The sequence below is a fragment of the Orcinus orca genome, chromosome 2 (genome assembly GCF_937001465.1).
Source record: "Orcinus orca chromosome 2, mOrcOrc1.1, whole genome shotgun sequence".
NCBI lineage: Eukaryota > Metazoa > Chordata > Mammalia > Artiodactyla > Delphinidae > Orcinus > Orcinus orca.
Genome location: NC_064560.1, coordinates 186,824,349 through 186,840,873, shown reverse-complemented (window position 1 = coordinate 186,840,873; position 16,525 = coordinate 186,824,349). Strand labels below are relative to the sequence as shown.

The following is a 16,525-nucleotide window of genomic DNA, read 5'->3' as shown; positions in this document are numbered from 1 at the left end:
AAATTTATGAAAAAATAGTCAAATTAGAACTATTAAATATGACTCTAGTCATATTTAACAATAGTTAAAAAGTACATTTTTTAACCATGTGGCAAGTGATTATCAATTAAGATAATAGTCAAATACTGTGACCTGAGTTATAATTTCAAGCTGTCAGAAAATTTTACTATGATGTTTAGAAAACTCTTTAAGAATTTTAACATATAATGTATAGAAGATACTTAGAACCAGATAGCTTCAAATATTTCTGAAAAACCACTATAAACATACTAAGATTATCACAGTAAGTTTATATGGCAGAACTTCCATTTTGTTTCTTTTTAGTATGCAAACGTTAATACCATATTTTTTGAATTTTCTTTTATTTATTTTTTTATACAGCAGGTTCTTATTAGCTATCCATTTTATACGTATTAGTGCAATACCATATTTAGAAAGTAGTAGCACTTCCTTTTACATCTCATCTTCTTTTCAACCTCCTTTACCACACTTTTTTTTTTTTTACCACACTTCTTAAATTTAAAAAATTCTTAAAGATATAGCAAGATGATATCCTAAGCACCACTTCAACAAATGTTCCTTTAAAGTAGCCTCGGTGAGGGTAAAGAAGTAACTTTATTCCAATACTGAAAATTCTAGGTGGCCCTTCACTTCTGTTGTGGTTTGTGGATGGTACTACAGGGCAGTGAGTCAGCTCTGGAATCAGAAATTCCTGAGTTTGAATGCTGGCAAATAGCCAAGTGAGCTTGAAAATCTTAGTTACCCTCTTTAGGTCTCCCTTTCCTTAAGAATACAAAGGAAATGTTAAAATCTGCCTCGTGGTGTTGCTATGAGGGTTAAATCGCATATGGAACAGACCCGATAGGATACCTTACCACTGAGTAGGTGCTCAGTAAATGGGAAATATTGTTTTTGTAATAATGGCAGAGCCAAAAAGTGAAGGACCTATATAAAAACAATCCCTGCTCTCTATAGTCTGCTTAGGTGGGAGACAAGTGTGCTGCAGAAAAGTGCCTCTCTGGGGCTTGTTACCCATGGGGGTAGTAAGCCTGGGGCATTTTCTTCTGTTCTAATGGGCAATATTTCAAAGGTGTTGTCTTATTTTTCACGGCAATCAATTTTTCCTGAGATGGGTATTCTCCATATGTTCTCACCTTTTCCCTTATTATTAAAAAAGAAAAACAACAACAACAAACTTAAGTCTGAACACATTAACTTGTCAAATATTCCTAAAGAAACTGGTAACTCTCCCCATGCACTTGTCAGAATTTAAACATTTACCCTGAGAAGACAAATTCTACTCAAATTAAGAATACTTACTTTTGCCAAGTAGAGAAATGTATCTACCATTTCCTGCTGCTTCAGGGCTGATTTAAATTGTTTTTCTGCTTCACGATACATTCCTAACCTAAGAACAGCCATTTAAAAAATTAGACATTCAATTTAAAATAAATACTACAGCATTTATTCATACCTTGAGGATATGAATTAGAGACAAATTACATCTGTAAGAGTAAGCATGTAGCAAAGAAGGTGATGTTATACACACATACATATTAACATGTATGTTTATATAGTTTAGGAAAAAGATTCCTGTTTTCCCATATTCACTGCCTAATGCTTAAATGGTATGTAAAGAGTCTGTCTGAAGCCTAGTCACAGCAGGACTAATAGCCGCCAGGGAGCAAGGTCACACCAGTTCACCACCCAAAGAGCTTATGATCAGCTGACATATGTCACATGACCTCAATAAATGCTTAGAGCCTCCATTTTATTGGAAGAACTGAAGATGACATTTCTTTGAAAACATCTGCTTTGAGATAAAAGCCCATTTTTTTAAAGTGAGGTATAATGACATACAACATTATATTAATTTCAGGTGTACAACGTAATAATTTGATATTTGCATATATTGCAAAATGATCATCACAGTAAGTCTAATTAACATCCGTCACCATACATATGTTACTATAGTTACAGAATATATACTTCATTTTGTTAATATAGTTACAGAATATAGATATAGTTACAGAATTTTTTCTTGTGATGGGAACTTTTAAGGTTTACTTTCTTAGCAACTTTCAAACATGCAATACAGGATTAACTATTGCTGCAATGCTGTATGTGACATTCCTATGACTTGTTTATTTTGTAACTGGATGTTTGTACCTTTTGACTCCCTACACCCACTTGCCCACCCCCTACCCTCCAGCTCTGTCAACCACCAATCTGTTCTCTGTATCTATGAGCTTCGTTCTTTATTTTATTTTTTTAGATTCCTCACATAAGTGAGATCATACAGTATTTGTCTTTCTCTATGAGACTTATTTCACTTAGTATAATACCCTAAAGGTCCATCCATACCATTGCAAATGGCAAGATTTCATTCTTTTTCATGGCTGAATAATATTCCATTGCATATATATATATATATATATATATATATATATATGCACACATACATATATATATATTATATATATTTCTTTATCCATTCATCTGTTGATGGACACTTAGATTGTTTCCATATCTTGGTTATTGTAAATAATGCTGCAATGAACATGGTGATGTAGATATCTTTTCTTTGAGTCAATGTTTTCACTTTCTTCAGATAAATACCCAGAACTAGAATTGCTGAAGCATATGGTAGTTCCATTTTTAATTTTTTGAGGAAGCTCCATACTGTTTCCCATATGGCTGCACCAACTTACATTCCCACCAACAGTGCATGAGGGTTCCCTTTTCTTCACATACTACCAACACCTGCTATTTCTCATCTTTTCAATAATAGCCATTCTAACAAATGTAAGGTGATATCTCATTGTGGTTTTGGTTTGAGTTTCCCTGATGATTAGTGACGCTGAGCGCCCTTTCGTGTACCTGTTGGCCATCTGTAATGTCTTCTTCAGAAAAATATCTATTCAGAGCCTCTGCCCATTTTTTAATCGGATTTTTTTTTTTTACTATTGACTTTCATGAGTTTTTTTATATATGTTAGATGTTAACCCCTTTTGGATATATGATTTGCAAATATTTTTTCCCATTTGGTAGGTTGCCTTTTCATTTTGTTCATGGTTTCCTTTGCTGTGCAGTAGCTTTTTAGTTTGAAAAAGTCTCACTTATTTATTTTTGCTTTTGTTGCCTTTGCTTTTGGTGTCAAATCCAAAAACTCATCACCAAGACCACTGTTAAGGAGCTTACTGCATATGTTTTCTTCTAGGAGTTTTATGATTTCAGGTCTTATATTCAATCTTTAATCCATTTTGAGTTAGTTTTGTATATGGTGTAAGATGGTGATCCATCGTTCTTTTGCATGTGGCTGTCCTATTTCCCAACACAATTTATTGAAGAGACTGTCCTTTCCCCATTGTACATTCTTGACTTTTTATAAATTTTTTAAATTAATTAATTAATTAATTTGTTTTTGGCTGCATTGGGTCTTTGTTGCTGCGTGTGGGCTTTCTCTAGTTGCAGTGAAGGGGGCTACTCTTCGTTGTGGTGCCTGGGCTTCTCATTGCAGTGGCTTCTCTTGTTGCAGAGCACAGGCTCTAGGCATGCGGGCTTCAGTAGTTGTGGCACTCAGGCTCAGTAGTTGAGGCTCATGGGCTCTAGAGTGCAGTCTAAGTAGTCGTGGCGCAAGGGCTGTTGCTCTTCGGCATGTGGAATCTTCCCAGACCAGGGCTCGAACCCGTGTCCTCTGCATTGGAAGGTGGATTCTTAACCACTGTGCCACCAGGGAAGTCCCTCTTTTGTAAATTTATTGACCACATGTGCATGGGTTTATTTCTGGGCCCTGTATTCTGTTCCATTGATCTATGTGTCTGTTTTTATGCCAACAGCATACTGTTTTGATCCCTATAACTTTTTAATTTAATTTAATTTAATTTATTTTTTATGCAGCAGGTTCTTATTAGTTATCTACTTTATACAATCCCTATAGCTTTGTAATTTGGTTTGAAGTCAGGGAATGTGATGCCTCCAGCTTTGTTTTTCTTTCTCAAGGTTGTTTTAGTTCTTCAGGGTCTGTTGTGGTTCCATACAAATTTTAGGATTGTTTGTTCTATTTCTTTCAAAAATGCCATTGTAATTTTGATAGGGATTGCACTGAATCTGTAGATTGCTTCAGGTAGTATGGACATTTCAACAATAATAATTCTTCTAATCCATGAATGTGAAATATCTTTCAATTTACTTATGCCTTCATCAATTTTTTTATCAATATCTTATAGTTTTTGGTGTACAGGTGTCTCAACTCCTTGGTTAAATTTATTCCAAGTTATTTTATTTTTTGATGCTATTGTAATTGGGATTGTTTTCTTAATTTCTCTGATAGTTTGTTATTAGTGTACAGAAAGCAACAAATTTCTGTATATTCATTTTGTATCCTACAAATTTACTGAATTCACTTATTAGTTCCAATAGTTTTTTGGTGGAGTCTTTAGGATATTCTATATATAGTATCATGTCATCTGTAAACAGACAGTTTTACTTCTTCCTTTCTGATTTGGATGCCTTTTATTTCTTTTTCTTGCCTAAACTTCTCTGGATAGGACTTCTAATACTATGTTGAATAAAAATGGTGAGAGTGGGCATCCTTATCTTATTCCTCATCTTAGAGCAAAATCTTTCGGATTTCCACCAATGAGTATGACTTTAGCTGCAGGCTTGTCATGTACGGCCTTTACTATATTGAGGTACATTTGCTCTACACCTGCTTTGTTAGGAATTTTTATCATAACTGGATGTTGAATTTTGTCAAATGCTTTTTCTGCATCTACTGAGATGATCATGTGATCTTTATCCTTCATTTTGTTAATGTGGTGTATCACATTGGTTGATTTGCATATATTGAACCATCCCTGCATCCCTGGAATAAATCCCACTTAATCATTATTATGATCCTTTTAGTGTAATGTTGAATTTGATGTGCTAATATTTTGTTGAGGATTTTTGCATCTATGTTCATCAGTGATATTGGCCTGTAATTTTCTTTTCTTGTGGTGTCCTTATTTGGTTTAGGACATTACCATTATCAGGGTAATGCTGGCCCCATAAAATAAGTTCAAAAGTGTTCCCTCCTCTTCTATTTTGTGAAACAGTTTGAGAAAGATTGGTATTAATTCTTCTTTGAATGGCAGAATTTACCTGTGAAGCTCTCTTGTCCTGAATTTTTGTTTGTAGGGAGTTTTTATATTACTGATTCAATCTCCTTACTAGTACTTGGTCTGTTCAGATTTTCTATTTCTATGACTCAGTCCTGGAAGATTTTATGTTTCTAGTAATGCATCCATTTCTTCTAGGCTGTCCAGTTTGGTGGCCTGTAATTGTTCATAGTAGTCTCTTATGGTCCTCTGTATTTCTGTGGTATCAGTGGTAACATCTCCTCTTTCATTTCTGATTGTATTTATTTGAGTACTCTATTTTCTTGGTGAGTCTAGCTAAAGTTCTGTTAATTTTGTTTATCTTTTCAAAGAACTAGTTCTTGGTTTCATCGATCTTTTCTACTGTCTTTTTAATCTCTATTTCATTTATTTCTGCTCTGATCTTTGTTATTTCCTTCTTTCTACTAACTCTGGGTTTCATTTGTCCTTCTTTTTCTAGTTCCTTGAGGAGTAAAGTTAGGTTGTTTATCTGAGAATTTTCTTGTTTCTTGAGTAGGCATTTATTGCTAGGAACTTCCCTCTTAGGACCGCTTTTGCTGCATCCCATAAGTTTTGGTGTGTTGTATTTCCATTTTCACTTATTTCAAGGTATTTTTTGACTTTGCATAAACCCATTTTTAAACTTTAAACAATTTTGAGGTAAATAGTAATTGCCACTCGAGTAAAACAGCTGTACCATTTTATTATTCTACAAACATTTTCTTTTCCTTTTTTTGTATCTAGTCTATGAACTTCAGACTTGTTCCTTGCCTAAATATAACTGCTCTGATGTCAACACGCACTTCTTCTGCCCAGGGAAATGAAATCAATCATTAAAGCGCACTTCAGCCTGTCTTTAATAGATCTGTTGGGCTTTCTCATAACTACTCATCCCCAGACATCTAAGAGCTACTTAGCACTTTATGACAATGCTTTTATTTTGTAAAATAAAGTCAAAACAACATATAATATGGTCCATTATGTTACTTTCATTCTTGAAAGAATAGCTTTGTTCTTTTTTCCTAACCTAAGCCTCAAGTACTGGCATGGCTATACCCAGCTATTTGGGACAATGGACAATGTGGGACAATGGACAATGTGGGATAATGAGGTTAAAAGTGACCCCAAAATCTGGCCTAAAGTTAGAGGATGTGTGATGTAGTAGAAGCCCCTACCGCTTCAAAGGTCCCACAACTTTTACAAGGAGTATTCATAAAATGTTATCAGAGAACTCTGAAGTTCTGAAGAACGGCTTTATATTTATATACAAAGCTTCAACTGAACATTCAAGTCTTAAACACGTGGCTGAAGTTCAGTCACTGAATTCCATGAACACCTAATTATCCATGAGAGTCTATATTTGTAACTAAGTTGTCTCTTTCGAAAAATGATTTAAAAGGGATTACAATAACAAGATACATGTAAAATAAGAATATGAAAACAGAAATAGATTTATAAAAAAAATGGAGAATAAACAAATTAAAAAGCAAACAAGCAATCAGAGCTATTGAATCACCTGGAAACCAAAGAAAGGAAAGAAGAATGAGTCATATGTGTTTTATTACTGTACCCTTGTCTAGGAATAATGAAAACATCAGTCAAGTTCACAAACACAGGACAATATCAAAGAATCAGAGTCCAGAGATGATCTCCACCAACTGCCAACTTTTTCTCTCCAATTTAATTCAATAAACATTGTCAAGGATCAACTGCATGCACATTTAATGATGGTAAGGAGTTGCAAAAATGAAGATAACAACCATGTTCTGAAGGCACCAGTAAAGATTGAAACAAAACATATTTTAAAATAAATTTAATTGCATTATGGCCAATGAGAAAAAAAGTGTTTTGAGAGCACAGCGGAGGAGCAAACTAAGTTTCAGCGGGGAAGTAACAGGCAAGATTTTGACAGCTAGATAGGATGGGGTGGGGGTGAAGGAATACCTCTGATGGAAGCAAACTATCAGCAAAAGCACACAAGCAGGAAAGTACACAGCATGTCAGGGGAGTGCTGAGTTGTTGGGTTTAATTGAAAAGGAAAACACAAGAAGGAATGAGAGAAGTAACAGAAAAGTGAAAAGCTGTAGACTGGGACAAAGTCATGGGTGCCACACTTAAAATCCAGACTTCATTTCAGAGATAATGGAGATTAACCAAAGAATCCAACAAGAGCTGTTTTTTTTGCAACAGTTACTCTGACAGTGGGGTATACAGGAAGGATTGATGGGACAAGAAAATGGAGGCAGAAAACCCAGATAAGTACCTAATGTAGCAATTCAAACAAAACACACTAAAAGCCAGGATTAAAGCACTGGAGTGGGAATGGGTAGCAATGGAGCAACTGTAAGAGATACTGCAGAGGAAGAACCAGTAGAACTTAATGATCAGGAGCAAAGAGACAGAAGTCAATATGGGGCTACATCCTCTGGCAATCCATCCTTGCCATCTTTCTCTGGGCTCCCACTGCACCCTGCACTTGCTTCTATCATAATGGGAACCACATTTATAATTGTTTCCTGTTCTCTCTCCTCCATTCAAATGTAAGCCATTTGAGCAAATGAATAAATGAATGAATGCTGAATACATAATAAGACAAGAAGCTATTAAGGAACAGAGGAGAACAATAATTAATATGACAAAATATACTCATTTAAATGCCATCTTATATGGATGGCAGAAGGAATCCAAGTTGTGCTTTTCTCTCATTATTATAGATTTCTGAGAGTTTTGCTTAGAAGCTCAAGATTTCAAGCTTGTCTTCAGAAATTATATTCATAAGAGTTTAATGTTATAATTGTCCAAAATTACCTTTTAGCAGAAAATACTTCCTCAATCTAACAGTAGGAAAAAATACTTCAGAGTTCTATGTGAAATATCTAAATGGAAAATAGTCTTAATTTCAATAGTAGAAGAATAAGCATCCTTTTTATTCTATTTATATATTTCCTTTTCCTCACAGTGTTTAACTAATAACTAAAGTTAATAACCATCGAAGGATACTCACAGTACCTAGTCTACCTTGTTTTTGAATAATAAAAGACATATTTACCTTTATAAAATATAATTTTTCATTTGTCACTATTTTTCAAATGCTCCTAGTGCATTTCAATATCAAGCAATCATTTCAGATCCTATTTACCAGTTGCTATATAATATGCATAAATTATTACAACTTTTTTTATCTCTCAATTAATTTGCTTAAAAATGTGTTTAAACATTAAGTAAATTAGTGTAAGACTATTTAGATCCTAGAGAAACACCATGAGATTGTGCAAATAGTAAAAGAACTGGCATCAGAAAGCTGAGCTCAAATTCTTGTTCTGTCACATACTAGCTACATGAATTTGGGAAAGTCACTTTATCTTTCTGAGGCTCAGTTTCTCACATCTGGACAAAGGGCTAATAATAGCAACTATATCCAAAGTGCCATAAGATTTAAGTGAGATAATGTAATGTGTGGACAAGCTATCTCAACTATAAAGCACTTTACAGACGTGAGGCATCAGTAGAAATAAAAACTTGATGGGGAAAGAATCTAAAAAAAAAAAAAGTGGATATATGTGTATGCATAACTGATTCACTTTGCTGCACACTTGAAACTAACACGACATTGTAAATCAACTATACTCCAATAAAAATTAAGAAGGAAGGAAGGAGGGAGGGAGGGAGGGAGGGAGGAAAGACTTGAGAGCCAAGAGGAGTGGAGTGAGAACGAACAGACTCGATTCTAGTCCTAGGTCTGTTACTGACTAGTTCCTGATGCAAATCACAACCTCTCTCTGGCCTCAGCTTCCTCATCTGAAAAGCAGTGTTGGATGTGATGGTCTCAAAGTTTCCCCTTCCCAGCTCTAAAATTTTACTATTCTAAAGGTGTCAGTTCTTAGTGCCATCATGTGATTGCTAAGTAAATGCTTCCTCACGTAAGCCAAAGACACAGTTCTCCTTTCTTCGTGAGGAAATCTATCCCCCAGAAAAGGTTACCAGATTTGAGACTCTAAAATATGTTGCTGCTTCTAAGCCTTTTCCAAATAATCAAAATTTTACCTGTAGTAACATTTTCCAATCTGCACTTTCCACCACCAGTCCTTGTACTGAGAATGCTCTGTGGAGAGGGCAGCCAAATCCAAAGCCTTTGAAAAACAATTCATTTTAGATTAGGATTTTCTTTTCTAACAATAAACAGAAACAAAAAATAATGAAATAAACTATATAATTAGCATCAATCAAAACATGCATTAGAAATCAGACAGAAACTCAAGCTGCTCATGTCTCCAGATGGCCCCACCAATCTTCCCTAAATAATCAGTTCCAGACCAGAGGACTGACAGCAGATGAGAAGTAAACAGTGATCAAAGGGAAGCAGATGTACAGTCTATTTGAATACAATTTTAATATACAAGGTACAAAAATGGTATTTAAAAATCCGTCAGTTTTTACCCTCTCCCAACCAAAATGCCTCCAAACCCAGTGGGAGTCAAGCCTTTACCACGTAAGGCAGGCCCAACTGCAGGCCCCACTTTAACTACAGGTGTAGAGAAATAAAGAAAGATCAAGTATGCAGACAGAAAAAGGTTTGAAAACAGGGTCATGAAGAAGAGTGAAAGGAGCTGGGGTACTTGGGTAACCGCCGTCTTTTAACAACCATCATTCCATTATTCTGACATTACCTCACATGCCAGTAATTCTAAAGATCAGACTTTCCTTCGCTGCAGACTGAAAAAGATCTTCTTAACTGCTTTTGCATTTTACATGTGTTTATCCCTTTCTCTCTAACGTCTTCTAGTTTGTTCCTTCTAGTGATTATTTAAGATCAGACAAGAGACATCTCATTAGGAATTAGGATTCTATACCAAAAAAGTGGAAACCATTTGGACAAAGAGGAAAGTAAATCAATCTTTATACAAATTCAAAGCTCACAGAAATCTGAAGCTCATATAAAGATTTGGTGAATAAAAACTCAAGTTATTAGTTTAAAAAGAATTCCGATTTTTTAATAATACTTGTTATTCTTGCTCTTAAGGTTGAAAACCTTTTATTCTTTAGTCAGTGTTAACATCATGATGATATCCAACAGCTCAGTTAAAGTAACTCTTAGATTTTCAGTTCTATAATCTCAGAATGCATCCCATATTATTGCCCATTTCTTAATATTAACGCTTTTCTGAAATGAATGCCAGAAGAGCTCCTTGAATCTCCTACTGCAAAATAAATAACTTCCCTTGTGTTCGCCATCTTCCCTCGCTCCAGGGGAGACTTCTAAATATGCAAACTATTTATAAAGGAATGGTGTCACCATGCTGAGGTTCTAATGGACTTGAAAAATCAACACCTCTACTTGAAAGCTATGGAAAGTAAAAGCACACTACACACTATGTTCATATGCTTATTTTTCTTTTTTTCCCCAAGCAAGAGGTAAAAATGGAAGTGAAAAATGAAGAAAAAAGTATAATTTCAATTATCATTATCTCTGGAAATACCAGAGAACCATATTTCAATCAGCTCAGTTCAGGAGTAAATTGTAAATATCTGAATATATTCATTTTAACTTAATCCTTTAAAAGACCTGTTCCAGCGAATAGATCAGATTCACTTTCATGTTTAATATAACAGACCTTCTATTTTTCAGAAAAATGTCATTCTAAATTTTTTTTACACCTTCTAATTTTTCCAAGATTAGACCTAGTGCTGATTACAGGCTGCTGATTTTGCTTTCAGATATGGTTCCTATGTAGGACCCACAAGTTTGTCTAAACCAATTAAGGAAATTAATATGATTACTAATGTAGAATAAAAATGGTCAAAAAAATTACATATTAATGATCACTCTTCATTTGAAGACTGGGGCTGCACTAGACAAAACCACTTGTGACTATTTCAAATGGACTCTAAATTCCCCGAGGACAGGCATCCACTTCTTAACACATCTCTGTTATTCTGCAATGTCATTGTGCGGTTAAGAGGCCCTCAAGAATTATTTGTTGACTGAATTAATTCTATTCTTTACTTCTGACTTACGTTGAAAATAACTTAAGAACCAAACAAAACTGTCATAGTAATAAGATTCATAATTAAAAGCTATTAACATTTTAAAATTTTAAAGAGGTTACAGAGAGCTATATTTCTTTAAAGTCTTCCCCGGTTTTTTAAAATAAATTACTATATACTTATATTTAAGGATCTTTGAATAAGTCAATCAATCCGATATCTAGATATTAATAAAGACCTAGAAGGTCATAAATAAAAGGCGTAAGTTTATAAAAGTCCATAAGGGAACCTTGGCAGATCTCGACAACATGTTTGTGAATACATCCACCTGGGCATCCCAGTGACCTTCCTAAGTAATAGTGCTCCAACCTCTAAAGTTTAAAAAACAGTCATCCTTTCACTATTGTTAGAGTTGCGACAACTTCAGCATGATGAAATTAAAGAGCATATGGAAATAAAGATTCCAGAATCACCAACCCACACGCCCCTTCAGTTTGTCAACATTGCCAATACTGCCCCAAGAAGGGAGAGGAAGGAAGTTATTAAGAACTCAAAGGCAGAAATACAGTTTTCCATAGAACAAATTCTATTTTTTCAATGTAGCTGAAAAAACAACATTGCTCAACAAAATTATGTAAATGCCAAGATGCAGAACAACATCTTCAAGATGAATAAAGACATCATCACTATGACCTATAAACAGCATATGATCTGTCAACTTTCTGAACCCATTGCCTACAACTCTTCCCCTTCAAAGACCTCACTCCAGCCACAGTGGCCTCCTCACTGTTCCTTAAACAATCCAAGAATGCTAATATTCAGGGCCTTTGCAGTTAAAGTTCTCTCTGATTTACGTGCTCTTCCTCCACCTAACCATATGGTTTGTCTCCCTTCATACAGGTCTCTGTTTAAATGTCTTTTCAGAGTGGACTTCACTGACCACCTCCCAGCCCATATAAAAGGACATCTTCCCCCATGTCATCTATTCTCTTACCTGGTTTCCCTGCTTTATTTTTATACTGCTTATCCCATGACATTTTATATATTTTTAAGTTTGCTAACTGTCTCTATTCCTTGCCCAACCGGAACGTAATCTCCAAAAGAGCAGAGATTTTGTCTGCTTGCTTCACTCTGTAATCTCAGGGCCTAGAACAGTGTCTGGCACACTGTAGTGGCTCAAAATATGTTGGACGAAAGAATAAATGTCTCTGCAATAAATGAATTAATCTTCAAAAAGTCAGGATATAGCTTTATGATACTCTAGTAATTACAAATATTTACTCATTTATAAAATGGGATGGTATTTGAATGTTTCTTTTTAATGACAGTGTAACTACATGATTTTATATATCACCCTGCAACTCTCTGACCAGCTTTATATTGAGTGAAAATCGCATGTACTGACTTTTATTTACAGAAATGTGCATGGTTTCTCAGTTGCCCCAACCTTAGTTTTCTCTTTTCTCGATGTGACCACATCCACTATCACTTCATTATCGATAACTCCCATACTCTGTGTATCTGGCCCAGGACCCCTATATTTTAGTGTCACAGCTTCCAATACATGCAGTGACATCTCCACTTGGATAGCCTTTCACAATTTCAAACTAAAAATGCCTTCTAGTGAATTATTCAGCTTCTTTACAAACTGACGTCCTTCCCTAATAATCCCATTTCTGTTAGTAAAACGGTCATTCTTCCAGCATCTTTAAGAGGCAAGTTTGAGCTGTGTCTTTCCTTTGGCTCCCATACCAAATCTAGCATCACGTTCTGTCACTTCTTTCTCTAAAATGTCTCTTTGACACCCCCATTTTTGAGAATGTGGTTTATTTATTTCTCTTTCCATACCTTGCTCATGTTTTTACCCTTTTTTTACATTTTTTCCCACCCTTTCCAAAAAATCCTACTGATTTTATGGATTTTTACTAATATTATCCCCTGATTTTTCCCCTTGATCTTCAGTACCAATTTCACATTCCGGCAATTACCTTTTTAACTGTTTCATTATGTCAATTTTATTTCCTCAGCTAGATTACATGGCTTGTAGAGGCAGGAACAAATATCATATTTTTATTAGTTTTCCTAGTACATAACATAATGGTTGACACATAGAAAACACAATTGAGAAAAATGCTTTTGTCTTCCTGAATACTTAATATATAAGGTTTTTTCCTTGAATAAGAAAATGACAGAAAATACTATCATTAGACACTGTAGAATTAACTACATTTGATTGGACAAGATTTGTGAAGTTACTGCTCATTTGCATATTAGCATGTTGAAAAATGACACAAATGGAGAAGTCCTGAGCATGTAACCTTAAAATTCTCTGTTGAAAGGCTACCAAGACGACTGATTATTGATTATTGTTGAAGCTGGGTGATGGTTGATACAGGCTCATTATACTCTCCACTTGCACATGTTTGAAATTTTCTATCATAAAATGTTAAAGGGGAGGAGATGGGGAACACTACAAAGAGACCAGAAATACATGTATTAGTAAACCTATAATCACTATATGGACCAAAGAAGAAAACGGATCAACAATGCTAACGATTAGTATAAAAAATAAACTTTAACACAAACATACTACGCAGCATTCTCCATTATCTATATCTTGCCCTTTAATGGAGATCTACTACTCTATGGATCAGGCACAAGTCTTATGACTTCTATAGTTATACAAAGTTTCCTACTGAAACTGACAGTGGATTTGAAAGTATCAGTAATTCTCCAATCTTCATAATTCCATCTGTTTATAAGGTAAGAAATAGAACATTTCAGAATCTAAATCCCCAAAGTCATAAAAATCACATTAAAAATAGTGCAAATTCAAAACTTACAGTCTTAACATCATTTTCATGATGAAAGATATACTCGAACAAAGCCTGTGAAGAAAAAAAAATGCAAAAAAATACATTAGATTTTATCTTAACAAAGGTACTTTATTGTCATATCAAAACTCAAAGGCCATTTTTTTGGGGGTTTTTTTTGGGTTTTTTTGTTTTTTTTGCGGTACGCGGGCCTCTCACTGTTGTGGCCTCTCCCATTGCAGAGCACAGGCTCCGGATGCGCAGGCTCAGCGGCCATGGCTCAAAGGCCCAGCCGCTCCGCAGTGTGTAGGATCTTCCCGGACCGGGGCATGAACCCGTGCCCCTGCATCGGCAGGCAGACTCTCAACCACTGCGCCACCAGGGAAGCCCTCAAAGGCCATTTTGACAGCAGCTAGATTGAACCAAAATAACAAAGTACTGTAAAGTGCCTGGGATTTATAAGTAAAGGGTCCATCCATCATTTGTTACAACCATTCATTTTAAAATAAGGCTACATATAACTGATTCCTGTTTTCACAGAATACGAACTGGAAAGCTCAAATAATTCAACCATTTTTTTCATATTACACATACTATTTTATCAGAAAGAGACAAATGAAAAGACCAACTTTAGGACTGTCATAAAACTGCATGTATTATACAGTAATTATGATATTAATAATGACACTTTAGACATGGGAAAATCTGGAAGTTCTTTCTGAAACAAAGTAGAGTTTAACTGTAAAGTAGGGAGTTTTTCCTTAATATGCAGATGCCTCTATGTGCAGCCAGGCCTGAGAATCATTATTCTAATACTGCCCCCAACCTATCTGGATAAATAAGCATTTACCAGACTACCTCTTGGTGGTACTACATTTGTCCATAACACCATTATTTTATACTTGCAAAGAGGCTAGCACCCTGAAAGATATCAAGATTATTAACAGAGATGACCTGAAGGCAACCAAAAAAAGAAAAAAGAAATCAGGATGAGGCCCTCTTTAGAAAACTATTCCTAATCCTCCATTTGTTCTCTTATTAAAAAAAAAAAAAGTTATGAGAGCAGTTGGTGTTACCACTGCCATGAAAAGGATGTTATAACACCCAAGGCAGTGTCAAGGAGTCACCAGCCACCCCAAGCAATATGCCAATATTAGAAATGAGTCCGGATAAGTCAAGGCAAGTTGGGGACCAAAGACAGAGAAACCTGGCATTATTTCTACAACACACTAAATAAGTGCAAAATCTAGTTCGTCTAAATCTAGTAACATAGACCAGGTCTGTCCTGGAAGCATCCTAATTTGAGGGAAATGCCTCTACTGACTACACTCCCTGGTTAGAAAACAACAATGGTATTAAGTAGCCATTCAGCCACCTCAAATAAATGGCCTAAAAAGATAAGGAATCAGATATTCCTCATAAAGGAAAGGGAAATAAGTAAAACTTTATGATTTTGCTAAATGAAGTTGACTGGGTTGCTATCAAATAAGAAATTAAGAAAAACATCATTGGAGGGCTTCCCTGGTGGCACAGTGGTTGAGAATCTGCCTGCCAATGCAGGGGACACGGGTTCGAGCCCTAGTCTGGGAAGATCCCACATGCCGCGGAGCAACTGGGCCTGTGAGCCACAACTACTGAGCCTGCGCGTCTGGAGCCTGTGCTCCACAAGAGAGGCCACGACAGTGAGAGGCCCGCGCACTGCGATGAAGAGTGACCCCCGCTCACCACAACTAGAGAAAGCCCTCGCACAGAAACGAAGACCCAACACAGCCAAAAGTAAACAAATAAATAAATTTAAAAAAAAAAAAAGAAAAAGAAAAACATCATTGGCATTCTTATAGTCTGATTCCTTGTTTGCCAACTGGCATTCCTTTCTCTGATTTAAATTTCAAGTCTGTATGGCTAGTGTCCTTTTTCATTTTCCCTAGAGTGTTTCATATTTACTAAATATGTTAAACGCCAGTAGAACTGATAATAGGAATGAGCTCAGCACTCATGCACAGAATTCATAGAGATTACAGCTAAAAACCTGAGCTAGGCTTACACCAATTTCCAGAAGCTAACTGCTCCTGGCTCTGCATTATTCCATGCTCACCTCTAAACTTTTCTGTACTGGAAAGGTCACGAACATCCTCCTTTCTCTCCCTCTCCCTCTCCCTTCTCACTCTCTTAACACTTTTTCTCTTGCTCTCACTTTCTCTTTAATTTAGAGGAGCATTTAATAGTTAGAAGTACTAATGCAGTTGGCTTGCTGCTGTCTGGCTCAAGTAATCTTTATTGAGATGCCTGATTAATTACTAATTAGAAAGAGAACATTTTTTTATCTTCTTTTTGACAGTTCTAAAATCCTACAAGGATAGAAAATTATTTTTCTGAGAGCAGTCCAAGCTGAAAAAGAAAAATACACACACATACAGATGATCTCCTAAACTTCATTACCCAAAGATGGTGGGTAATGGGTAACATCTGCTTTCTTTGTTATAAATTGCTGTTCTTTATTAGGAGAAAAAGAATTTCCTATTATAATGGTATATATGCTTTATTTCTGATTGACTTTCCTTAACTCAATACTAAGAGAAATTTTAG

General features: G+C 35.5%; 1 protein-coding gene and 1 pseudogene across 1 annotated transcript in view; one reads left to right on the top strand and one right to left on the bottom strand.

Moving 5' to 3' along the window:
• Window positions 1-16,525, top strand: part of LOC101283613 (elongation factor 1-alpha 1-like) — a 168,744-nt pseudogene that overhangs the window by 129,926 nt on the left and 22,293 nt on the right.
• The window catches only part of TTC8 (tetratricopeptide repeat domain 8), a 50,539-nt gene that overhangs the window by 16,952 nt on the left and 17,062 nt on the right, over window positions 1-16,525 (bottom strand). The window contains exons 6-8 of the mRNA XM_049705446.1: window positions 13,970-14,014; window positions 9,186-9,271; window positions 1,321-1,408 (exon numbers count right to left, since the gene is read on the bottom strand). Coding sequence (XP_049561403.1) covers window positions 1,321-1,408; window positions 9,186-9,271; window positions 13,970-14,014 — 219 coding nt within the window. The remainder of the gene's footprint in view (window positions 1-1,320; window positions 1,409-9,185; window positions 9,272-13,969; window positions 14,015-16,525) is intronic.